Raw genomic sequence first — 26,024 nt, forward strand, 5'->3', positions numbered from 1 at the left:
TGCTGAAGGCTCATGGCAGCAGGAGAGCACTGGATGTGTGCATGGAGGTCAAAGAGCGCCACAGTCTGTTTGTTCATCCATTACTTAAGAGGAGATAGTTTCATCCTGACAACAAGCAGCAGCTACTTTGTATCTTGAGAAACACCCACGCCAAACTAGGAATAGTATCATTTGCTTGAATAAATGATGTCGCTTTTTTCCTGATTGGATGGAAAACCTCCAATACTGTTTGTTGGATCATCACAGGCCCCATAGTGTGTGTCAGGGATGATTGGATTTGTTTGATAAGTAATCCAAGTCACTGTTATCTACATGTAGGATAGCTCTGCGGCTCTTTGTTAATAATATATTTTGTTCTTCTCAGTATTTGGTCATTATCAAGAGCAACAATGCGATTGATTTATTTTAACAAATTATTGACCTGAAGCTTGTTTAGCTGAGATGGGGGATGGTCCAGCAGTGGGCGAGCCTAATGGCTTTTTCGGAATTTTACTGCCTGGGGGGAAACGTTGTTGTAGAAGGCATTTACACAGAGAACAACAACTTCAACCATTCTAAGAATTAGACGGTGTTGGCAGCAGCACTTTTGGCTGTTTGTCTCAGCGTAACAGGTCATTTTCATTCATGTTTGTTTGCCGTCAGTTTCAGGGAAACTCTATCCTCTCTCTATGATGGCAGGATGTTGCTGCTCCACCTTCTTGCAGCTCGGTAGCTTTAGGTAACGAACGGGCATCTCTGTTTTCTGAGAGCCACTGGATCTGACTGAGATGGATGACACTATGAAATACATCAATGTTTGTGTGCAGAGGCGTAGAGATAACTCACAAATGTCATCTGTAAGAAATTAGCATTATCATCCATTACATGGCTCCCACTCAGAATTAATTAGCCACAACATATTATTTCGTCAATACTTTTCAAAAGGAATTGGTTTTAACTTTTTTCTCCTTTGCTTGTGTGGACTGAACTGCTGCTCTAGATTCAATACAATGTATATTGCTTGAATCTTTTGATATTAATGATATAGCCTAATAGTATAAATATGGTTTATTTTATGCTCAAGCTTGTTACCTGATTGATGAGGCATCTCTCCAAGTGACTTTGTGGCAGATTTGAGGGGCTTTCCCGTGGTTTCATGTCTTGGCTGTCTGGTCACGTTGGTCACGTTGAGAGAAACACAACACCAGCTTTCAAAACAAAGGGACATCTCAAATGAAAGGAGTCTCCTTTCTCTTTTCACTCTATCTTAAACTGACAACATCTGAATGATAAATCATATGCTAATAAGTAGGGATGCAAATTGTAATCAATTTCTTTAATCGATTAATTGGTCATGTTACCGATCAATTAATCGATTCATTGATCAGTATGGTAATGACCAATATAATGATTATTAATAATCATTATATAAAAAAAAACAGCTTTTGACATACAAAATTTTAAATACAAAATGTGGGTGTTTTACACCTGACTTTAGACCTACTCAACAAATTAATCAACCAACCAAACTTCCTGCATTAGCCATCATTGTGCTTGTAGACTACAAGTAATGCATACTGTTGTCTTTTTGGGTGTAATTTTCCCACACTGGAGTTTTTGCCTGCTTGCTTGGCTGTCTTCTTCCTCTGTATGTATGAGCAGTGAAATGTCACTCTTGTTGTGTTAAACCATCTTTAAAATTATTTTAAAATTAAAATAAATAAACAGACTCCCTTCAAGCCTCAAGTCAGTTTTCGTGGAGCACGAAGCCCTTCATCACTTGTGTTAGTGGTAGGGAGTGGACTTGATTCAGGCGATGTGTGCCCAGCGCTTGGCGGATCTGGATCCGACACGCGTAGGCCAGACTGCGAGGACATCCCTTGGCCTCCAGAAAGACCCTGAGAGCCTCAGGATCCGCCCATTGCTCCAGCTGTGCCTGTCCTGTGGTCACCAGGGCCGGGTCAGCGCCGTGGTCCAGCAACAGCTGGACGAAGGCCATGTTGCACCTCTTATGCACTGCAGTACCACCTCCAGCAGGAGAGAAGCCACATCATGGGTCAGAATGCCAGCAGCCTGGAGCAGCAGGCGGAAGCAGTCCAGGCGGTTGTGTGTAGCACTGATGTAGAGAGGAGACATCTCGAGGGTGTCTATGTCAACAGGAACAGCAGCACATCCATCCCGGGCAGCCCGGTATACCGGGGTGTATGAGTATGAGGGGTGTATGCTTCTGTTAGGGTCGGCCCCCGGCTTCCAGAAGGATTCGGACACAGTCCAGGTGAATGTAGCTCACGGCCCACCAGAGAGGCATCCGGTTATACCCATTAGGTAGGTCTACCTGTGCTCCCTGTGTGATCAAGTAGTCCACACAGGCAGAATGACCCAGCCGGGCTGCGAGCCCCAGAGGGGTCCAACCCAGATAAACACACTGCTCAGTGATCTGCCTTCTGAACTGGTCTTCCTGCAGCAGGCTCCTCAGTTTGTCCAGGTCTCCTGCAATGGCGGCATCATGGAGCTGCATGTCGTCATACCCTGCTGGAACAGCCATTCCTTCAGATCTGTCACTGTACCACACCGACTTGTATGCTGTGTCTCAAACAGAAGGCATTATCAGTGTTGCCAGTGGGAAATGTTGAATTATCATACCTGAGGGTCAAAATGATCGTTTTTGGAGGGAAATTAGCGTACGCAACCTTATAGAGCCTCAGCCAGGAAGGATTTATGACATCACTGATGACGTCACACTGCTCAAGTGACATCACTGATGACATCACAATTGCTTGAGTGACACTGATGACATCACAATTGCTCAAGTGACATCACTGATGACATCACAATCCCTGATTTATGACATCACTGATGATGTCACAAACCCGCAATTTTAAGCTCTCGGCAGGGAAACAGTGGATGGATGGAAGAAGAAGAGAAGAGGGCGGTAATGCAACATTGAGGATGCCAACTGCCATAAAACACCAAAAAGAAGAAGAAGATGATGATGATGATGATGATTGGATGTGCGACAAGAGAGAGAGAGACAGAGATCGTTTTTGACTGTTGTGCATTATAACTAAAGTAACTAGCCTGTTTTGAAAAAGTACAGATATTTCTGTTAAAATGTAGGGAGTAAAAGTAAAAAGTTGTAAGAAAAATAAATACTCAGCAAAGTACAGATACCTGAAAATCCTACTTAAGTACAGTAACAAAGTATTTGTACTTAGTTACTTCCCATCTCTGACTACAGAAACATGTAAGACACAATGTAGTAACTAAAAGAAATTTCATTTTATACAGTGAGGTCAAGTTTCGAAAAATGGTCTCACTACAATGAAATGGCTACTATGGGGCCTAACATCATCACACATGAATACAATTGGGCTCATTGAATCCACAGGAGTCTCAGCTTTCCAGTCATCCCCAATTTATGTAATTCCAAGACGTTTTAGGGACCCCACCCAGTATGCAGAAATATTCAAATAGAAGGCGAAAAGAACACATTTATAGGCTACTGCATGCAGAAAACGGCACTGTTTTTGCCCAAAACTGCATGGGATTAGTATAAAGTGGGCATCTCTGTAAAGGGGAGACTCATGGCGGGTACCCATAAAACCATTCTCATTCAGATATCTTGAGGTAAGGGATCAAGGGGGCCCTTTGAAAATGGCCATGCCAGTTTATCCCTCGCCAAAATTTTGCCTAACTTTGTTATTTAGCATTATTTATCCCCCCTTGGTGACAATGGATGCATTAGGCATTCTAGATTCAGAGAATATCAGTATCTTCACTCTAGCTTTAGAAATGTGTCCGCTAGAGCCTCTGAAACACAGTCATGTCGGCCGCGGACGTGTCTTGCAAAAAGGGCACCTTCAGAGGGCAAAAGGGCAGGTGCGTGGGAACCACCTGGGGTCTATCTGTGCACGTCCCTGATTTGAGCTGATACAGGGTGGAAAATCATTACACATAGAAATATTAGAAAATCACACTATTTTCACAGTAGTGATACAAAAACCTACCAAATCAAATATCCAAACTGTTTTAAAATGGACTCTCTGTTCTGTTGCCAGGTATCTCCTCCTTTGCACTCCAGCCAACACCCATAGTGGTGACAGAAGGCTCAGTCGCCAGGTTTTCCTGCAAAATCACAGCACACCCTCCTCCAATCATCACGTGGGAGTTCAACCGGGTCACATTACCTCTCGCCACTGAAAGGTATGCATTCCGCTGATTCCAACGGACAACTCGATTACCGAGGTTGTAAACATGCAGTGTGCAGTTGTGTGTTTCTGTTTTAGAATACACAGTTTTATCAGTTGTTAGAAACATTTGATTTATATTTAATGCCAGTGATACAAGTTGATTCATCTCTTTTTTTTGGGGGTCATCGTGTCGTCCAGAATCACAGTCCTGCCCAGTGGCGTTCTTCAGATCCACGGGGTGCAGCAGGAGGATGCAGGGAATTACCGTTGCACTGCCACCAACATCGCCAACCGCCGCCGGAGCGCCGAAGCCACGCTCACCGTCACCCCAGGTGTGTCACCTAGCTTCCTGTTAATGAATGTACACATCAACACACAGCTTAGCAGTGTAACAGACATTATACATGAGCAACTATGTCCCATCCAACTGCTTTCCCCCCCCTAACTCTATCACAAACTCCCTGTTGGATTTTCAGAATGTACGGAAGACATTATGTATATTTGTATGTCATTTGTATTGTATTGTGTTATTACAATATTACAGTAACGTTATGAACCAGTCTGTCTATCTCCCAAGCAGCGGTGGATATTTTGCCGATAGTTTGTTGAAAAGTTAGTTTGTTGGGTGAAGGGACAGCAAGCAGAATGCTTTGTGGTTTAGTATGAAGTTTCAGTCGAATGTACAACAGTGTTCACGTCACGTCGTAGCCATCAAAGCTATCTTCCCTTCCCCTCTCCCGCTGCAGCACCCATCCCCAAACTCCCCCAGAGGCCGCGCATCATCGCCGGGCCGCAGAACAGCACGGTGTCGCTGCACCAGAGCGCCGTCCTGGAGTGCATGGCCACGGGGAACCCCCGGCCGCTGGTCTCCTGGAGCCGAGCCGACAGCAAGTCTATTGACGTCTACAACACCAAAGTGCTGGGAAACGGCAACCTCATCATCAGCGACATCAAGCCGCAGCACGCAGGAGTGTACATGTGTAGAGCCACCACTCCCGGCACACGAAACTATACCATCGCTTCAGCCAACATCACTGTGCTTGGTAAAAAGACACACAGGATGGCTATGTTCTGTTCATGGATTACCAGTTATGAAGTCATCAATGAGTCCTTAATGATGCGGTTGTATGTGTTTCTCATTGTTTTTGATGCTTCCTTCTCAAGCTCCTCCTTCCCTGGTGGAGTGGCCAGAGAGCCTGACCCGCCCGCGCGCCGGCACCGCCCGCTTTGTGTGCCAGGCCGATGGCGTTCCCGTGCCCCAAATCACTTGGCTGAAGAACGGAGAGAAAGTTCATTCCAACGGCCGTATCAAGATGTACAACAGGTGTGAAGTCTTAAGTCTTTCTCTTACTGTTGTGGATCTGTAAATCCCTTGCTCTCAAGCCGAGTAGGCTACACTTCTATATGCGGGGAGATAATTAAAACAGGAAACCTAACCCGTTTACCCGTTAGACACAAGTTTAATAGTCTTCATTTGCCAATGTGAAACGGTTTCAATAAATAATGCATCAGCCAGTCCCCACAGTAGAAAGGAAACTGAATAATTTACAACAGTGCAAATGGGGTTTCAGTTGGTTTTCCTGTAATCTGCTCGCAATTCTCATCCAACTCTCTACGCTTGTTAAAGTCAATGATGGAGCTAAACGACTAAGCAGTAACAGAGCCTTAAGGTGAAGCCATCTGTGTGTGTACTCATCTGTCTGTGTGTGTGTGTGTGTCTGTGTGTGTGTGTGTGTGTGTGTGTGTGTGTCCCACAGCAAACTGGTCATCAACCAGATCATCCCTGAAGACGATGCCATTTATCAGTGCCAGGCGGAGAGCGAGCAGGGCTCGGTGCTGTCCATGGCGCGGCTCATCGTGGTGATGTCAGAGGACCGGCCCAGCGCGCCCAGGAACGTCCGGGCCGACACCGTGTCCAGCTCCGCCATCCTGCTGGCCTGGGAGAGGCCGCTCTACAACTCGGACAAAGTCATCGCCTACTCAGTGCACTACATGAAGGCTGAAGGTGAGCCATGTGGGAGCAAACAAACACAGGGATCATGTTGTTGTTGTTGTTGTTGTTGTTGTTGTTGGATGAAACTTCAGTTGGATCACATGTAGCTTAAGAAACAAAAAATACACAGTCGTTTAGGTGCTGGGCGATATGGACAAAATCAAACATCACAATGTTTTTGACCAAATACCTCGATATTGATATTGCAACAATAGTAGTAGGCCGACTATTGGTGCTTTCACAAAATATTTACACAATGAGTTTTTTGGGGATAAATAATCATCACAGTAATGTGGATATGACTAAGTGGTTCAGAAATGTACATCACTTTACTGTAATTCAGCCTTTAAGGAAAGGACAACATTTATGCCATACTGTATTAAAATATCCAAAATGTAAGACGATATCTAGTCTCATATCACAATATCGATATAATATCGATATGTTGCCCAGCCAGTCGTTTAGCTGAAAACAAGGCCGTCGGCGTCGCTCCTGAAAAGTTTCTATTTTGGAGATACAAGGTTTTCTTTCACCCGACAAAAGCGACACCTTTCATTTGTCCTTTTGACACACAGGGGCGGCTTTATCTCTAGAGGCAGGAAATCATTAATATATGGAAACATTTTATGTTAATGGACTTTTTGGCCTCAGGAACTAGCAGGTTTTCTCCCACTTCCTTCTTGCCCCCGAAAGTGGAATGTGGGAATCTGACCATCTGTTGTCAATAGTGCGCTGGTGGGCAGAGGTCAAGGGAAAAAAGTGATTCCTCCAGCAAAATAAGAACAGCGGCTTTCTCTCTCCACACACGGGAACAGGCCCTCCACAGACCCCATGGCCCCATGGAGGGAGTTCTAATAATGCAGGATCCCCGTTAATTGATAAAATACAGGGTGCAGGGGGAACTATTCACCAAAGCACAAGGGTTGTAGTGTAGCAGCAAAAAAAGCCATTCAGCTTTCCTGGGAACTTTTTTTTGCCATTGACGACAAGAGTCACATTCGAACAAACGGAAACAATTTCAGCATGTTCATTCAAGTACTGTGCCTCATTATAAGGCCATTGACCTCTGCTGGGGAGGCGACATGTACAGAATTCAAGCAGCCAAAGGAACACCTGCTGGATTATGGAGGGATCAGGAAGCATACAAAGAAAGGATAACAAGTTCAACAAATTCTCCCCGATGTGTCCTTGAATGACTGGCATCTATCAAGGATTTTCTGCTTTTGATGGGAGATGTAGTGACACATTCTCCCTGGACCCAGTCTCAGAGAATGGCTGTTCATTGACATTGACAGGAGTCGCAGCCAGGCAGTACATTCTGCACCTGAGGACGCAGACAGGGAGGCTTGGTACTAAATGGAAGGCTGTAATGAAAGGAGGAACTAATTAGCCTGTGTGATGGAGTGTGCTAATCCAAATGTGAATATTCTGTGAGGGGAGTGTGAGCTGGACAGGAAGGCAGGCTTTGTTGCACTTTTCAGGGAGGCTTACTGAGGCATTCAGACCCAGGGACAAGGCCTTTCTGTTTACCCTCAAGGAGCTTGTTTACCAGGTCAGAAATCAGCCCGCGCAATTCTGTGTGCCCAGGATACAATTACATCTTTTGTGCGACTTTCCTAATCTGCACTAATTAAAGAACCATCAGCCAGTAGGCAATGTGAGAAATTGTTGTGAGATTTGGGTTGGAGATTAAAATGTCAACTGGACAAAGTGCATTTCAGTTTTTCTGCCATTTTTATGCACCCTGCACAGCTACAGTAAGTGTACTGTAGACACTGTAGAAGCTGTGTAAAATCATTACATGATTTTGTATTGATAATATTTTGGACTGAAGGCAAAATTGTATTTGACCTGAGGTGGATTGTATTGCATTTTTTTTTTATATGTCCACATCTCCCTTTACCTCATCTGATTTGGTGAAAATTGTTTTTACACTTGGATAAGTTTGGCCACCAACATCAATCATATAACAGGCAGTGTACAAATTCAATTAAGAAAAACATTCACACTCAAATAAATTACAATGTTTTATGCAACAATGTAAACATTGATTTTCTTTCCTTTTTGATGGACAGTATGACAGGCCAGATATTAATCTCCCAGAGTTTCAGTATTTCGTTGCAGAAAGTTACAACTAGCGGTTCAGCTGTCATAGAAATATGGAAGATCCCGACGCCTCCTCCACATATTTTAAAGCTTTGCCAGCAACAGACAGGTTACCTTACACAAATAAGCAAACTCTTTCAATGGGGTGAGGTTTCTTGACCCATTCTAACTGTCAGGATGGGTCTAGGATCCAAACATCGCCAAAGTTGCAGTGCCGGACATCGTCATATTCCTAGTGGGAATGTCAAGACGTCTTTTTCCTGTATTCCGGGGATCTCTCTCGTTTCAGCTTGAGTTCCCGCGGAGGTTTGCATACCGTGCGCAACTAACCCTGTGATGTCCATCGTAAAACGGTCTATATACATTTGGAAAAGGTCATAATACAAATGCATTGTACAAATGATACCTCTAGGGGTATGTGGAGGTACTACAGGGGGTACTTGAGAGAAAGGGGAAAATGGAAAAATGTAAGAATAAAATGACAATGAAAATAAATGAAACATTAAAATAAATCTGCTCAGGAGGCAATCATTTCAACTCTTTCACTCCATTTCTTATTTTAGTTATATTCTTCAAAAGGTGGGCTTTCATTCATTCATTGCATCACATGCTTTAGTTTTCTCTTGCAGTTTTTTCTAAGCAAAATGTTGTAGCCGGGTAAAGGTAACCTGGGTAAACCCAGCCTTCAACGTGACGTCACAGGCTATGCCTGTAGCGTGACTGAGAGCACATAAAGGTCACGTGGAGGCTGGGTTTACCCAGGCTAGGGTAAAGGGGGTACTTGGATTCAGAAATCAGGGAAAGTAGGTATCGAAGCAAAACAAAAAAAGTTTGAGAACCACTGATTTAGAAAATTGTACTGAACAAAAGTACTATTGCTTTGGTTTATTTTGATATGTAACTGCAACACATGCACACAAGATGATTCACGCTCTGATTATTTTAACTCCTGTTTGTTTGTTTGATTCATTGCCTAGGTTTGAACAATGAGGAATATCAAGTTGTCATTGGCAATGATACCACTCGCTACATTATTGATGACTTGGAGCCCGCTCGCAACTACACCTTCTACATCGTGGCCTACATGCCCATGGGAGCCAGTCGCATGTCGGACCATGTGTTCCAGCGCACGCTCGAGGACGGTGAGCCACGCACCCAACACAGACCCTAAACTACAATCATGCCATCCGTCCCACCATGAACTACAAATCTGAAATAGATCCGAAGTAGAGTTTGAGATTGGATAAGTAAAGGGGGAGGGGCTTATATTGAGCCTTAGCCCATTGCTCTAACGGGGGCTCAGTGGAGTTTGTTTACAGCACGTTTGTTTACAGCACGTTTTAACTGCAGTGAACGAGCTGCCTTGTTGACTTTAGTGGATCTGGTGGAGGTTTCCCTTCTATAAAACCTCCTACAGGTGTCTGCTGCCTGTCTGATTGCTCTCTGTCCTCCTCTGCCCAATCATTCCTCATGTGTTACTGAGTAACGGTGTGTGTGTGTGTGTGTGTGTGTGTGTGTGTGTGTGTGCACAGTGTGTGTGTGTGTGTGTGTGTGTTGTGTGTATGCATCTGTTTGTGTTTGTGTTTCACTCTGTCTGCGAGTGTTTTTGAATTTCAGAGAAACCTCATTTGCCCGTGGTCTTAGCCTGTGGGTCAAAGGCTGCCATGCCTGTGTTCTCTGTGACTCAAGTTATTAAACCATGTGATTACATGCACTGTTGTGCTCACAGGGCAGACTTGGGGTCAGCTTTAATACGTGTGTGCCAAAGAGGCTTGAGACAAAATCTAATAAAGGAGAATGGAATGTCTTTTTTGATTAGTTGAATGTTAAAGACACATGTCAGATTATCACATGAATAATATATCACTTTAAATAGTTGTACTAGTCGCGCAGTCTCATGCTAGTCAAATCCTTGACTGTTACAAACAGAAGCCCCCATGATGTGTTTTGTGTCCAGCATTTGGCCAAATCCTGGAGTTGTCAGGCTCAGTTTGTCTTCTTCCACGGCATCAAGGACAGGAGAAATTAATATACACAGGTTGTATTTTTAAGGGCTTTTCTCAAGCATGTTTTTAGAAGCACAACTCCCATTCCATTTGAATAGGTCACACATACTCCCTCACCCCGGCTCCCCACAATCTTGCCTCCCCTGAATATTGAACCTTGATAATCAATCTAGTATAAGCATTTCCCTGCAGGTCAGGAGGACCTTCAGGGTCACTTTTCTGTTTTCTTTGACTCCGGGATGTTTGTAGTTTTTCATAGCGTAATCTGGGGACATGATCACACTGGCTTTACCGCCTGATGAATGAAGGAGTTCTGTTGGACTTATCTGTCCCGTCTTGTCCTCAGTTCCCCTCCGCGCCCCTGAGCTCAGCCTGACCAGCCGCAGCCCCAGCGACATCCAGGTGTGCTGGCAGCCGCTCCCGGACAAGCTGAGTCGCGGCCAGGTGTCGGCCTACCGCCTGTCCTACCGCACCAGCGCCGAGCAGGCGGTCACGCAGATGGAGCTGCCCGGAGAGAAGACCCAGCATCTCCTGGAACGCCTGCAGCCCGACACCATCTACCTGCTGCGTATCGCCGCCGCCACCAGCGTGGGGTGGGGCGAGCAGTCCGCCTGGACGTCCCACCGCACTCCAAAGGCCTCCAGCGCTCGAGGTACAACACCGGAAACTCTCCACTTTTTTGTAATCACAAAGATAACAATCAAACTTACTTGAAATGTGTGTGTTTTTCTCTCCAGCTGATGTTGCAGAGTTTAATTAGTTATTATCTCTCGTCTGTTGCTGCCCTACGTGCCAGTAGGCATATAGGGCAGTAAGTAAGTCTCGTCTTTATGAAAAATCCTTAAAGAGAGAAAACCGTGTGTGTTATATGGACAAACTTCACCTGTGTTTCAACTGCCATGAAACGGCTGAGTAGATGATGACAGAATTTTCGTTTTTTTCGGTGAACTGTTCCTTTAAGGTACACAGGGTTAGAAGCAGTGTCTGTTGTATCTGACATGGCTCATCCTGTTTGTCACAGTAATATACATACCAGCACATATGAAGACCACATGGTTCTGTTGCCATCAGAATCTGTTGTGTAGTGAAGTGAATGCATGCAAAACACAGACTCCCACAAAACGAGCCGAACAAAGTGAGATCAGTCACAGTGTGCCTCGCAGGCACATAGAAAACATATTAACCTCTACTCAGAGACCCAGTTGACCCAGGAGGCTGAATTGGTCACTGAAGCTTTCTTCTTCTCGGCTCTATTTGGACCATGAGAGAGCACCAGGAGAAGAGCTTGCTCTAATAATCTTGTTAAGGCATTGCGTTTGTTACTCGGCGACCTTTGCCCCGCACTGTCAGTAACATTGGAATGGCTTCAGTCATGGGTCATAAAGAGGGGGACCCAGGCCTCTGGGTGGGACGGAGAATATGGGTGTTTAGAGCTGCATCTGAGGCTTTGGGGGGTGGGGGAGGGGAGGGGATTTGTTTTTCCTGCCTATCCTGCCTATTGCTCTCTGTCTCCATTTTAAAAGTACACAGGAGTTTAAGCTCTGTTCCCTCTGTAAAACTAAAAGCATCTGAATTTAAGCTCTGTTCCCTCTGTAAAACTAAAAGCATCTGAATTTATTGAATCACAAGTGACTATATTGCTCCCTAAAGCTGAGTGAAGTGGCTCTGAAGGGATCCTCTGTTAGACAGGAGCCTCTTATGTCCATCAGATAAATCCTGCAAACCGCTTGGTGGAGAAATGTCTGTTTTCTAAGAACAAGGCCAGCAATTAGTGCTGATTAGTGCTGATTAGCTGTCTTGTATTTGATTCAGACTTTTAAATGATATGCTACAGAATAGAAGAACGATAACTTTGAAGTCTTGTTCGAGTACCGTAAATTCCGGACTATAAGGCGCACCGGTGTATAAGCCGCACCTGCAAAGTTGACTGTTTTTTACATATATAAGCCGCACCGGACTATAAGCCGCGGGTGTTTTAATGGTATTTTTTTTTTTTTTTTTCTTTTTTTTTGTGTTTTAATGTTTAATTACCATATGTAAGGGTTCATGCACAGAGGGGATTGTCGGGAAAGAGATGGCTGTTTGAGGAAGCTCCCATTTATTAACATTTCAACAAAACAACATAACACAACACCACCTGTGTTGTTTTTTACAGTGCACACAGTGTCCGCGGTGTGGTGAAAAGAGGGCAAGAGAGGAAATTAAAACAGAAGTGGATTTATAGTTAGAAAGAGTGCTAAAAAAGAGAGATTTTTTTTTTTTTTTTTTGGAAAAAATCCATAGATAAGCCGCACCGTTATATAAGCCGCAGGGGCCAAAAAAGGCCAAAAAACGGGAAAAAAGGTGCGGCTTATAGTCCGGAATTTACGGTAGTTTTCCTTATTCTGCTTCACTTTTTAAATCGATTTGCTTTGCTCCAACAAGCTTCTAGATTGAATCAAAGTAATGTGTGGGTTTACTCCTTGAACAAAGTGCAAAGTATGGCTTGGTTATTGGAGTAGTAAGAAAATACTTTGTGCAGATCAAGGTTGTATGTGTTATATTTGTGCTGTATCTCATAATCAAATGAGGAGTTAATGGAATGGCACTGCCATTTAAATATCCTTATTTTGTCACTGTAGGATAGTTCAGCATCTTTGATAAGACATCTCTCTTTACCCCTCTCTGCAGTTCCTCTGGCTCCCGAGCTGCAGTTGGAGCCCTTAAACTGCACCACCATCATCGTCCGCTGGCAGCTGACGGTCAGAAACTCAGCCAGCGTCCAAGGCTACAGACTCTTCTACCACGAGGAGAGCCAGCCTGAGAACGCCCCCATCCAGCTGCGCGCCTTCGATAACAGACACACCATTGGAGGCCTTGGTGAGGTTTCCCCCCCTGCTCATTTTAAGTTACTCATTTGGTTTTATGTCACCGCCACCGTGGTACCTGGTGTGCAGGACACTATAGAGTGCCTAAGTCACGCCCTCTTCCGGGTTCCACACGGGGCCTAAGGGCGTCGAGTGAGTCCCCATTCATTTTTCCATTGACGTTTCGTAAAAAGAGTTTTACTTGGACAAACCAAGCGATTCAGGTACGAGGTGAAGCACGAGAGACTATAGAACATTCGACGTCCTCCTTGCATTTGCCAATGAAGCCAGGCGCACCGTCGCTGGTGATTGACACAAACTTAGACATTGGGAGCTGGGTTTTGTCACTAAAGTTTACTCTATGGTGGCATCTGTGTGTGTTTCTCTGTATACTGTAGACAGCAGAGTAGATGATCTGAGGAGGTTTTTGGAGAACCTTGCTGCATAAATTTACATGTTAAGGAAGAATTTCAAGAAACCACTGTAATGCGTTCATGCTTTGAGATACAAAGTACATATTAATTATAAATATTTGAAAAAAATAATGCATTAATTAACTTACTTAATGACCTCATTAGCATAGCCGGTTATGTTTAATGGTGGTCTCATGGTGATTATGGGTCAAGTGCCATATAGTTCACATTGCGTTGCAGAGAATTTATGGAGGAGGAGAAAAAGGGAAATATGACCACACCGGTGAATTTGAGCCCAAATAATTACAGCGTATAATCAGTTTACAGTTAGTCCACATGACCCCCAGAACATCATGCTGTAATGAGTTTTCTTTCTGCCATAATACTGCGTTTTAGCAAAATAGTCAAACAGAGAAATTACACACTTTAATGAACGGTTAGTGATTGATTGGAATATTGTAATTCACTTCCTAACCGATATCTTCACTGGTTAATCCTCAAATGTTTGGCTCACAACTTTGGGGTGGCGAAATGAGATAACGAGCAGCGGCAGCGTCCATTGACAGCCAAGCTGATAAGTGATTAATTGGTTCAGGTCTTTTCATGTGGCATGCAGAGGTTCCTCAGGCCGGGGACGAGCCAACACCCCACCCACTGCCATGACCTCCCAACCTTTGCTCAGGATTGCAGTGTGTGTCTATTCAACAGCTGCTGGATGGTGTTGGCTATATCGCGGCTCCTCTGGCCTCCAGGTCAGATTCATTTTGCCGTGTTTGAGAGTGGAGCAGTCCCAGGCCAACGCTGCGGACAACTGACCATCTGTGGCCAGAGGAGGTCAGCCAGGTGGTCAGCAGCTGACTTGTAAATCAGGAAGCTTGGGACTAGAATGGGATTAGAAAGAAAGTCAGAAGGAAAGGAGAGGAGGCGGTATAAATTACTATACGTGTTACTTTCACTTCTGCAGCCATTTTTTATTCAGTTCAGTGGTTTGAGGGTTTTGAGACTACGTATTTGTCTTACTGATACTACTACTACTACTACTACTACTACTACTACTACTACTAATAATAACAATAGTAATAATAATAGTACAATTATAATTATAGTGATAACAAATCAGAATAATTGAGAAATGCCAATTAGGTTTTGTAGCATCTGTTTTATTGATTCTGTTTTTCCTTTATTTCATTTTCATTTTGCTAGACGCCAAATGATATTGAAACGTATGGTGATACTGACTAGTTCAGGAAGGATATATCTTTCATGGTTTGTTCAGGAAGGACATATCTATCGCGGTTTGTTCAAACTCTTAGTTCCTCATCAGATTGCATTGAATGTTGAATGAATGGTAGCAGGGAAGAATCACAGGTGCGGCAAACAGATAAATAAGAAGCCGAGCCAATCTGCAAAATAAGTAAAGGAATCAAGAAGCATCAAAAACACAGCCTGGGTTAAAAAACCAAACCTAAATGATCTTTTTGTTCCTCTTTGATAAAGCAGGATTGCAGGGCCACATTTTGAAGAGAGGGAAGCTGTTATTGTGGAGGGAGATTTATTATGTGTTTTATGACTGCTTTGAGCAGAGTTGCTGGAGGAGCATTGACATCAAAGACTCTCATTGTGTTTGGCTTTGAGGGCCACAAAGATAGTTTATTAGCCAAGAGTCAAAGGAAATGCAACCTCTCACCAACCGAGCCGGGGCCAAACAATGAGGGTTTCTTGTGAGCTCACTATGCTGCAGCTCTGCCATCTTTCCCGGTGAGTTAGCTCCACGAGGAGAGGTGTGTAGAGCAGCGTCTGACCTCCCATGTGGCAGAGAAGACCCTGCTTTCAACTTAAACTGCGTTCAAGCTTTTTACCCATTACTACTTTCTGATCACTCTTAAGCTATAGTATCAATTATTGGTATTACTATTATTATCAGAATTATTGTAATTACTCAAATCCTTATTCTGCTTCATATTTCATATATATATCTAATAGCGATCTAAAGAACTTCATGAGGTGTTAAGATGAACCATTTGACCGTGGAAAGCCTAATAAACGCAACAGTAATTGCCTCTAATAAGACATTTTATGTAAAGCAAAGTGTTCACATCAATTAATGACCGTTTATAAAGTTGATTTTTCACAACACAAGCTTTGTTTTGACACCAGCAACCATATATGACAAGACATGAATGAGCAGGAAAGATGGAGGAAAGTTAATCCTATGTAAAGTTTTGTTAATTTGTGATTTGCGTACATTCTGCATGCATTTGTGTCTACATCATTCGTAAGCAGGTGATTTTTACACATTACATTACATTACCTTATGCCATTTAGCAGACGCCTTTCTCCAAAGCGACTTACAATATCACATCAATATATATGACATCAATATCACACGTTTCACGTAGTTCTACTGTAAATGAGGTTCCCTCTGCCTGATGTTGCCTAGGCCACACCAGCGACCAGCCTATATTTCTGTTGCCAATAAGACTGATCACCAAAGTAGCGACGCTGCTGATTCATCTCTGTGTCAAGGTGCAGAAAGACTCGCTCCGAGCCGGGCTGTTAAATTACCACTTATGACCATCCGGCAAGATTGAAAGCACACCCTGAAAGAGAGGAATGTGTTGGAGGGGCTCCAGTCGTATGTATAAATGACATGGTGTTGAAATACTGCGACCTTTCCACGCATGTGTATTCTTCTCCCGGGCCGTTGGAAGAACACGTCGTTGTCGGCGGGGCTGAAATACCTTTCATACCTGTTGGCACCAGAGCTGTGTGCTAACATACCTGTTAGCTGTGTGCACACAACTGTAGATTTATCTCGTAGCCGCAGGCCGACATGCGCCTCGTCCAGCGCCTTTCCTCCGATTTAAACACCCGGGAAGACGAGTGCTTAGTGTGAAAACTAGATTTGTATTCCGCCCGTCGTTTGAAGGGTCATTTTGTGGTTGCGTGCAGGCGTGTGCGTGTGTGTGTGTGTGTGTCTGTGTCAGTGTTGGGGGTAACTCATTACAAAAGTAACATATTACATGTAATATATTACTTTTAGCAGTAACTCAGTAATATAACTTATTACTTATAGGATTTCAGTAATATTATACCTGTGTTACTTTGTCAAGTAACACAAGTTACAAATTTAGTTATTTTTTTTAAAATCAAAGCACATATTTAAATAAAGATACAATCATTTCCTAATCAAACTGTGCGTTTTTATGCAAATAACCACTATAGATGACAATAACAAAGGAAAAGGATAACATTTAGAATTTTGGATTGTTTATACTGATTTACATTACATTACATTACATTACGTCATTTGGCAGACGCTTTTATCCAAAGCGACTTACAATAACACATTTTTTGTCAGCAATAGAGCAATCAACTATGGAGCACAGTCTATGACAACTACAACTTCTGAAAGAACAGTGGTACAAGTTTAGGTTAGTGGTACAAGGTTGGTTAGTTTTTTTTTTTTTTTTTTTTTTTTTTTTTAAGAAAGAGAGAGAGCGAAGTTAGATCAAGAAGGGCCCAGATGGAGCCTGAAAAGGTGTGTCTTTAGTCTTTTCCGAAAGATCGGCAGTGATTCAGCTGTCCTGACCGAAGGTGGAAGCTCGTTCCACCATTGAGGTGCCAGGGATGAGAAGAGTCGAGATCGAGATGAGCGACTTTTGAGCCCCCGTAGCGAAGGAGGGGCGAGGCGACCTGCACTGGTGGAGGAGCGAAGGGAGCGCTGAGAGGTTTGGAACCTGACCATGGATTGGAGGTACCGGGGAGCTGACTGGTGTACTGCCCTGTAGGCCAGTACCAGTGTCTTGAATTTGATGCGGGCCGGGATGGGAAGCCAGTGGAGCTCCTGGAAGAGGGGAGTGACGTGAGAGAATTTGGGTTGGTTGAATATCAGACGGGCTGCAGCATTCTGAATGAGCTGAAGTGGTCGGATGTCGGTGGCAGGTAGGCCGGCCAGGAGCACGTTGCAGTAGTCCAGGCGGGAGGAGACAAGAGACTGGACCAGGAGTTGAGTCGCTTCTCTTGTGAGAAAGGGACGGATTTTGCGGATGTTGTAGAGAGAGAACCTACAGGAGCGCGCTGTAGCAGCTATGTTGGCAGAGCAAGACAGCTGGTTGTCAAGGATCACCCCAAGGTTCTTAGCTGTTTTGGAGGGCAGTACAGTGGTGTTGTCAATGGAGATGACAACACCACTGTAGATGGAGATGGAGATTTCAAGCGATGTCATTCTGCTACTGCTGTTATTTTTGTGAAACTAATGCAGAAGTAGTGTATTAAGTAACGAGTTACTCTACTACACAGACAGTAATATTGTAAAGTAACTAGTAATATGTAGTATATTACATTTTGAAAGTAACTTGCCCAACACTGGTCTGTGTGTGAGTGTGTGTGAGCCAGAGAGAGAAGGGGGAAGAGCGAGAGATGATAGATGTGGGTGTGCGGGTCAGAGTGGGAGTTGACATTTATGGCCCCGTTCAGGCCCTGCCTGCCGCGGCCTGGGGGGCCGTTCTCAGGGGAGAACAAAACCTCGGGGGCCAACAGGATCTGCATGTTGGTTGTAAAAATCAGGTGACCACAAACGGCTCCAAAAAAAAATCCCTTTAATACAGACTGGCATTATTTATGGGAGCAAAGCCTTGTGAGATTTATCCCTATGGGAATGACAGGAACATGTCTTTACTGAAGGCATGGTAACTGAAGGGTGCAGAGTATAAAAAGTCAGCACACTTTTATATTTTGTCAAATATTGTCTCAAATTGCAATGCTATGTCCGTGTCTAATAGAAACGGCCTCTTCCTGTCATTTCATAACCTTGAGCCAGTTGTATCCACAGCTGATGATTATTGCGTACTATTGTGTGATTATTTAATCAGCATGTTCTTATCATTAATAGAGATTTGGTGTTCAATGGACTGCAGACATCTCTTTTGAAAGTTTCAAATCTTTTTAAGTTGATATTATTGATATTGTTATGGATACTTACAAATTGCACAGAAAATGTGATTTGGTCATTTTATATAATACAGTAAATTACTTATTAGTACTAGTAGCCTCAGGTATGTTTGAAAGAGCTGCAGCGCTAAAATTGTCCATTGGGATATTCTGGAAAGTTGTCACTCTCCATTTTCTTTTATTAGCATGCTGTGTCATCACCTATTAAGTGCCATTTTATTTTGGCTCTTGGTGTTTCCCTGTTTTTCCACTCACTTCCTCAGCTTGACCCTCCCCCTCCACAGCGAGGCCTCCTTTTGCAGGATTTAGCTTGCCCAGATTCCAGGTCAAAGGTCGTGGCCCAGATGTCACAGCCTCCCCCCTCTCCCAGCCCCTCTCTCGCATAATTACGCCGGGGCCCATTGTGTTGCGGGCCTGGGTGGAGGTGCATACTGAGGGACTCTGCCTGCGCCTCTTTAGAGGTGCCCAGGCAATGTCCAGAACCTGCTTGACTGTGAAGAATAAAGTGGTCATTATACGTATTAGACGTGTTTTTTGTTTGCGTCCGGCGGCAGAAGATAGAAATATATCAGTAGAGATGATGACTTCTCTTTATTCTGATCAGCTCCCTGCTGAATCTTAACATGCTGCACATTGATCAATACTATGCAGAGAGAGAGAGAGTTTTGCATATTTGCATGCAAATGCGTAAATCAGCAGCAATTCTTAATCCGACTTATATCAAGTAATTATTACACACTTTATGCCGTTTTTCTCCCACTCTCCTAATGGTAATTGTGTAGAAACATTCAGGTTTGGGCTACAGGGACGATCCTGAGCAGAAAAAAGGGGCTCATCTCATATTCCACACCCATGACCTCAGATTCTTTCAGAGTTTTATCTCAGCGTGACCTCCTGGCCTGGCCTGGCTCCACTGAAGCTCCTCAGGGCTGGGGCTCCACGCAGCTCAGCTCCACCCCTCTTCATCTTCCCCCCCCTGTGCCCTCCCACTTCCCTCAAGCCCCTCACTGGCTGTTTTAATAGTATTAAGAGTGTTGCTTTTGTGATGAGTCACACAAAATACAAATACTGGTACTTGAGCTTTCCATTTCTGTGTGTTTCCAGAGCCACGAAATATGTGGACTGGACTGGAGCCTAAAGATGCAATTTGTTGAAATAGCTGACATTTGGCATTAGCTGGCTAGTAAGGACAAACCGTTCAGGGTTAACACACTCATGATAACTTATATTTGAGATTTGAGATATTGATAAACAGAGACATAAAAGAGTCATTTCCATATTAGAATAACAACAAAAAGTGAAAGTGGCCCCACCATCAAATACCAAAACCAATCACCTTTCCTCGGCCTTCCAACACACTTCAAAGTTTTGGAGCAAAACAATTGTCAAATGTTATCAGTTATCAAGCAAAAGAAAGTGCATACTGTACATGATTTTCACTTTAGAAATCATGTGAACAAGCATGAGAGAAAGTAAAGTGGTCCCTGTGTCAGTCCCTGTGCTGTATAAGCTTACAGAGTGGAGAAGCACACCCCAGTAACTAACAGCTATACTGTTCCCAAAAGCTTATTATTATATAATGAGGACTTTCAGGGTGCCCTTTACAGAGGGGGAGTGTAATCCATTGTTAGGCTTTAGCCGGTAAACACCAGCTTCTTTCTACTGGTCATTATGTCCAGTGGGTTTATCTGTAAACACCAGCTTCTTTCTACTGGTCATTATGTCCAGTGGGTTTATCTGTAAACATCAGCTTCTTTCTACTGGCCATTATGTCCAGTGGGTTTATCTGCCTTGCCTTTCAGTGTTTTACTGGCAGTTTCAGTGCATTGGGCGTCCCAGTGGCTCACCTGGTAGAGCGCGTACCACAAAGGCAGTCCTTTACCTGGGTTCGAATCCGCTCTCCCCACCTTTCCTGTCTGCCTACTGTCCTATGAAAAAAAGGCAAAATGCCCCAAAAAGTAATAATAAAAAAAGGTTTCAGTGCATTACCTCCGCCAAGGAGGTTCTTTTTCTTTGCAGTTTGTTTGTTTGCTCATTTGTTGGTCTGTTAGTTAGCAGGATTAGTTAGTAGGAAAAACTACTTTGCCGATTTTCATGAAACTTGGAAGGAAGAACCCATTAAATTTTGGGAGCAGATCCGATCCGACTCAACAAAATCGTCATAATAGCAGACTGGACTATTGGCTTTGGCGGAGGCCAGTGCACTCTTCTAGTTCAGTGAGGAAGTTGCTTATAGTCACTGAAGAGTCTACAGATATTCAGTCACAATACTGTATGCAACATTTGAACCCTGACTATTGTTTTAGAGGTAAAAAAAAAAAAAAAGGAACATTTGTTCAGATGGCTTTTGTTCAACACGGGGCCTTTAGGGTCACTGATGCTGGGAACTGCTGTTGACCGATAGCGTTGTCCTTCCCAGGAGGTTTTGTCCGTCGATTTAACCCCCGGGTTCTGGAGCTGAATAGGAGTGGCTACTGACCACTGACCAGCAGCTTGACCGGGGCAGGGGGAGGCCATCTGATTTGCAATGAAAAGGCTGGGTGACAGACGAGGGTGATGGACTGGGTGACAGGGTGATGGATAGTGGAGGTCCTCTGTCCTGCTGCCCTGAGTGGAGCACAAACTGACCAAAGCGCTCACAGCAGCACTGAGCATCTGCCCCAGGTTCCCACCACAGCGTCAGAGCCCAAACCTCACTGAGCCCAGGTCCCTTTTCATCTCAGCAGCCCCACCTCCTGTTGGTTGAAGAAAGCACATATGGCCCACAGTGAATTATGACATTAAATACCGAATGCTGGTCTACTTAAATCTGTCTATGCTTATTGAGACCTCAGAACGGCGTTTGTATTTTGCCGCAAGCGAAGTGAGGGTTTTTAATTTGTCTACGATGTGACTTATATTTACATTTAATTTAATCTTCTCCCTTCCTGATTGTAGACCCAAGGAAGAAGTACCATGTGAAGCTCCTGGCTTACAATGTCATCGGTGATGGCTACCAAGCAGATCAGACTGTCAGCACCCCTGGATGTGTCTGTAGGTCCTACAAAACACTTGGAAACACCACCTTTTTTTGAAATGCACATCAGCAATTAGTGTAGGCAGCACCTGAGGCAGAGTGTTGTGTTTCTAAACCCGTTGACTTGAACACTTCTCTCTCCGTGTCCGTCAGCCGTTCGAGATCGCCTGGTGCCTCCGCCGCCGCCTCCTCACCACGTGTACGCCAAGACCAACAGCTCCAGCGCCGTGTTTCTCCACTGGGGGCGCCCCGCTTTCTCTTCCAGCCAAACGGTCAACTTCACCGTCCGCTGCAACCCTGTGGGCCTGCAGAACGCCTCTCTGGTGCTCTACCTGCAGACGTGAGTGCTTCCTCTCAGCACGTTACAGACACCTCTTTGCACTTTTCAACTGCACAGTCTGAATTCCTTTCATTTTCAATGCAGGTCGATTTATGACCTTGTGTTCATTCACCTGTGCCTGTTGTGCAGCTTACTGTATGATGGCTTGGAAGTTGTTTTCATGCTACATTTCAACCGTCGTATTAATACAGTGATATATTATTAGCAGCAATATTGGCACTTAATCAGCAAAGTTGGCTGTCATAGCCCAAAGTCAGCTGTAACCTCTCCAAACGCCTCATCTAAACTGTTTCCTGCACTTTACAACATAATCTCAGTCTCAAGAATAGCACAAGTTACCTCTGGCAGCAATTCAGTGCAAACAGTCGAGGAAAGTTTTCAGATCACCACTGGCTTCTCTCTCTCTCACCGTTAGCATGGTCCCATAGCTCCATCTGCTGGGCAAGTCCTTGAGGTTACACCTCTGTTATTGCTTTCTCTTGCAGGAGTGAGCAGAGCCTCCTGGTTCGAGACCTGGAGCCAAACACCAGGTATGAATTTGCCATCCGCCTCCACCTCGACCAGCTGGCCAGCCCCTGGAGCCCTGTGGTGTATCAGACCACTTTCCCTCAAGGTGAGCATCTCTAAATCTCCAAGTCCTAAGTCTCTATCTCTAAGTGTTAATAGTCTAAATACATGATTTAATTCCACGTGTTGTGTATGAAGCTTGCAACTATCTTTGTTTGACTGTTAAATACAAAGATTGAACGACACAATGATAATTAGTTTGGACGCTCTCTTGCTATAAGTGAAGAATGATATTATTTCATATACTCGTAACACCAATTTGGGTGATTTTCATGTGTGAATGTCAAATGAAGTATTAAATGTTCTGCTATGAGTTGAGAAAATACTTTTTGGGTTTATCAAAATCCATTGGATAATTTCAAAATCGATTGGATAACATCAAAGAATGCAACATTGTCAACCTCTTGTTCTTGCAAATTTTGGAGAGACAAAGTTTTCACCCGATGTGATGATATTTGTATGTTGTTATTTTATATCACTCAAAAGATACCTGCATTTTTAAGTGTACCGTATGTGAAATTTCACTTAATTATGTAACATTTTGGTAAATTATTCTATTCTATATGAATCTCCCTTAATCCCCTCGGTGTATTGAAAAGGCACCTTTTACTCTGTTGTAGTGTTTATGGGATGTATATTTTTTGGTGATTTTTATTTTGACTGTGGTCTTTTCCTCCATCGCAGCCCCCAGACTGCCGCCCTCCAGTGTGAAAGTAACTCTTATTGAGGAAGACACCGCGCTGGTATCATGGAAGCTGCCGGATGAGTCCAACGTAGCCGTGACACGCTACACCATCCTGTACGCCTCCAGGAAGGCCTGGATCGCTGGCGAATGGCAAATCCTCAAAAGAGAAGGTAAAGCAGGAGTGGGGAAAGAGAGGCATAGCGAAAGAGCTGCATGCTATGAGCTGCTGGCCTACAGGGGCTCAGGCCCACAAAACCTGTCCTTCTCCAAGATAAACGGACCATTGGAAATCAGTAACTCATTTAATCCTCCAGCCCTGTGCTCTTTGTGTTTCCTGGCTGGTGCGAGATTGGCCGAACACACTGCTTTTGTCTCACTAATGAAAGAACAGTGTGGACTGGACTTCTTCTGTGGTTAAAAAAAATAACTTTTGAGTAACTTTCTATTGGCCTTATTCTACCTGGAAGAGTGAGTACAGCTTAGCTTTATGTTGTGCTGTTGTGTACCAAGCTGCTCATCATAGTCATTTAAATGAGTTGTAAAAAGAGTTTGAAAATTAAAATCACGTTTTGACATGACCTTTGGGTCAAAATCGTGGTAATCCCATTCCCCTCAAAAGTTGATGTGGGGTAGTAACTGAAAAGCAGTTGTTTGCTTGTGGTTGATGTGTAGCCACAGATTGTAGGTAGGTGTTATTAAGAGCAGATGACCCCAGGAAACACAGGACACCCAATCTTTCCCCCTTTGCCTCTGAAGGGGTCAAAAGTGAAGCTATTCACAAAGCCCCCCTGCCCTGCCCCCAGCCCCCTATCGCTTAAATGGAGCACCCCCCCCCCCCCCCCCCTTCCTCTGACTGCCGGGGCCACGGCGCTGAGGGGGCTGGGTGGTACTGGATAGGGGAATGTGTGTGGCTCTGATCCCTGACCCCCTGCTCTGCCGCTGAGAGGCTGCTCACAAATAGCCCCTTCACACCCATGAGAATTGTTTTTATGTTTATGTTTATTTTTTCACTGCATTACAAAACCCTGTTCTTCAATGGTCAGCTGAACTATGCTAGGGTGCAAATTAAAGTCAGGGTGTAATGTTGCGTTCAAGAGGGCTCATGTTTACCGTGAATACGAGACCGGAAGTCGTGTACTCGGCATGCTTGGCATTCGAGTGCTCACGTCGTGAACATGCGCAGTTGACTAGAAGCCACCGAGGCTAACAATTCAGCTACTACTAGCTAGCGAGCGGCTAAGTACGTTAATGCAGGAAATGCAAAGGCATAATGACAGAGGAAACAAGATGAGACTTGAGAATATCAACATGTTCTTCAGACATATTATAAAATAACTATGGAAAAGCTCTATACAGCTAAAATGTCAATATATTTACTTTACATCAACGTCCATGGCGTGCGTAAATTGCCAACTTTAGTATGTAGCCAAATATTTCACAATTTTAAATATCACTAGAAAATCCCTATCACCACACTCTTATCACCAGATCTTATGTCTAATTCATCTCATTTACCAAACCATGTACCACAGAGTGTCTCAGAGTAATTTAGAGCAAGCGGGGTCACAGAATACCTGGATGTGAATCATCAGATATCTGGAAAGTTAATGGCCAAAGTAATCTGGTTTGAAAAACACATTATTATTATTTTTATTTTTTTTAACCTAATGGAGGCTTATGAAAAATATGTAGTTCAACAGCACAGCTACATTTCATTGACAGGGGGCATCACCATGGCGCTGTTGGAGAAGCTGAAGCCCGGCCAGGTTTATTTGGTGAAGGTTTCTGCATCTAACGAGATGGGCGATGGGCCCTTTTCTCATACGGTGGAGCTGGAGGTGCGGGCTGATGTCTTATCCACGGGTCACGTTCCCAGACTCTCCCACGGCTCCCTGCACACCACAGGTCAGTGACGAGCAAGTCTCCAGGGCCACGCGTCCACTCGCAGCCATCCCCCCCCCTTTTTTTTTTTTACTTTTTTTAAAGGAGTTTTACTTGACTCGTTTTTCAACATTATCATGACAGCATTGTTTTTTGACATCTTGCGATGGGACTCAGAATACACGCTGCTATACACACTTGAGACTGTAATATAACGATAATATGGGTTTATCTGACAATATTGACTTCATACTTTGCAGATGGCTTCTACCACCTGGACCAAAAGTCGATGACAGGGATCATCGTAGGAGTCTGCATCGCACTGATCTGCATCATCATCTGCGCTTTCATCATCGTCTGCAGAGGCAAAAACAGGTCATTATCTGTCCAAACAGTGACTCACTGTTTTTCACAGGGGGGACGAGGCAAAAATGTGACCTTTTTTTCTTGAGTATCCTCTGTCGTCAACGTTGTCGTGCTTGTTTTCCTCCAGGAGATTTTCAGCTGTTAAAATGCACAGACAAGGAGCGAACGCCTCCACCACCACTGCAGCTCATCTGGGCTCTGAGGGACAGGCTGAGAACGCTGATGTGATGGTACCCATGATGAGTCGAGAGCATTATATTGACGCCAAGGTACTAACCCTTTACACTTACTACAGATGTAAGCAGCACATCAGAGCCACGTAGAAGGAGAGATTAATGTTCAGTGTGTTATTTAACGTGCAGTATAATGTGGTCAGTGTTATTTAACATGCAGTATAATGTGGTCAGTGTTATTTAACGTGCAGTATAATGTGGTCAGTGTTATTTAACATGCAGTCTAATGTGGTCAGTGTTATTTAACGTGCAGTATAATGTGGTCAGTGTGATTTAACGTGCAGTATAATGTGGTCAGTGTTATTTAACGTGCAGTATAATGTGGTCAGTGTTATTTAACATGCAGTATAATGTGGTCAGTGTTATTTAACGTGCAGTATAATGTGGTCAGTGTTATTTAACGTGCAGTATAATGTGGTCAGTGTTATTTAACATGCAGTCTAATGTGGT

At 44.0% G+C, this 26,024-nt stretch overlaps 1 protein-coding gene across 1 annotated transcript in view; it reads left to right on the top strand.

Annotated features, from left to right (window-relative positions):
- Positions 1-26,024, top strand: part of prtga (protogenin homolog a (Gallus gallus)) — a gene marked incomplete at both ends in the record, with an annotated part of 45,382 nt that overhangs the window by 16,169 nt on the left and 3,189 nt on the right. The window contains 15 exons of the mRNA XM_083650663.1: positions 4,038-4,182; positions 4,368-4,501; positions 4,916-5,212; positions 5,334-5,493; positions 5,927-6,174; positions 9,246-9,410; positions 10,621-10,926; positions 12,945-13,133; positions 21,424-21,519; positions 21,656-21,842; positions 22,328-22,455; positions 23,094-23,264; positions 24,817-25,003; positions 25,231-25,350; positions 25,469-25,610. Of these exons, the coding sequence (XP_083506789.1) occupies positions 4,038-4,182; positions 4,368-4,501; positions 4,916-5,212; positions 5,334-5,493; positions 5,927-6,174; positions 9,246-9,410; positions 10,621-10,926; positions 12,945-13,133; positions 21,424-21,519; positions 21,656-21,842; positions 22,328-22,455; positions 23,094-23,264; positions 24,817-25,003; positions 25,231-25,350; positions 25,469-25,610 (2,675 nt within the window). The remainder of the gene's footprint in view (positions 1-4,037; positions 4,183-4,367; positions 4,502-4,915; positions 5,213-5,333; positions 5,494-5,926; positions 6,175-9,245; positions 9,411-10,620; positions 10,927-12,944; positions 13,134-21,423; positions 21,520-21,655; positions 21,843-22,327; positions 22,456-23,093; positions 23,265-24,816; positions 25,004-25,230; positions 25,351-25,468; positions 25,611-26,024) is intronic.

This window comes from Poromitra crassiceps (assembly GCF_964638095.1).
Source record: "Poromitra crassiceps genome assembly, chromosome: 14".
NCBI lineage: Eukaryota > Metazoa > Chordata > Actinopteri > Beryciformes > Melamphaidae > Poromitra > Poromitra crassiceps.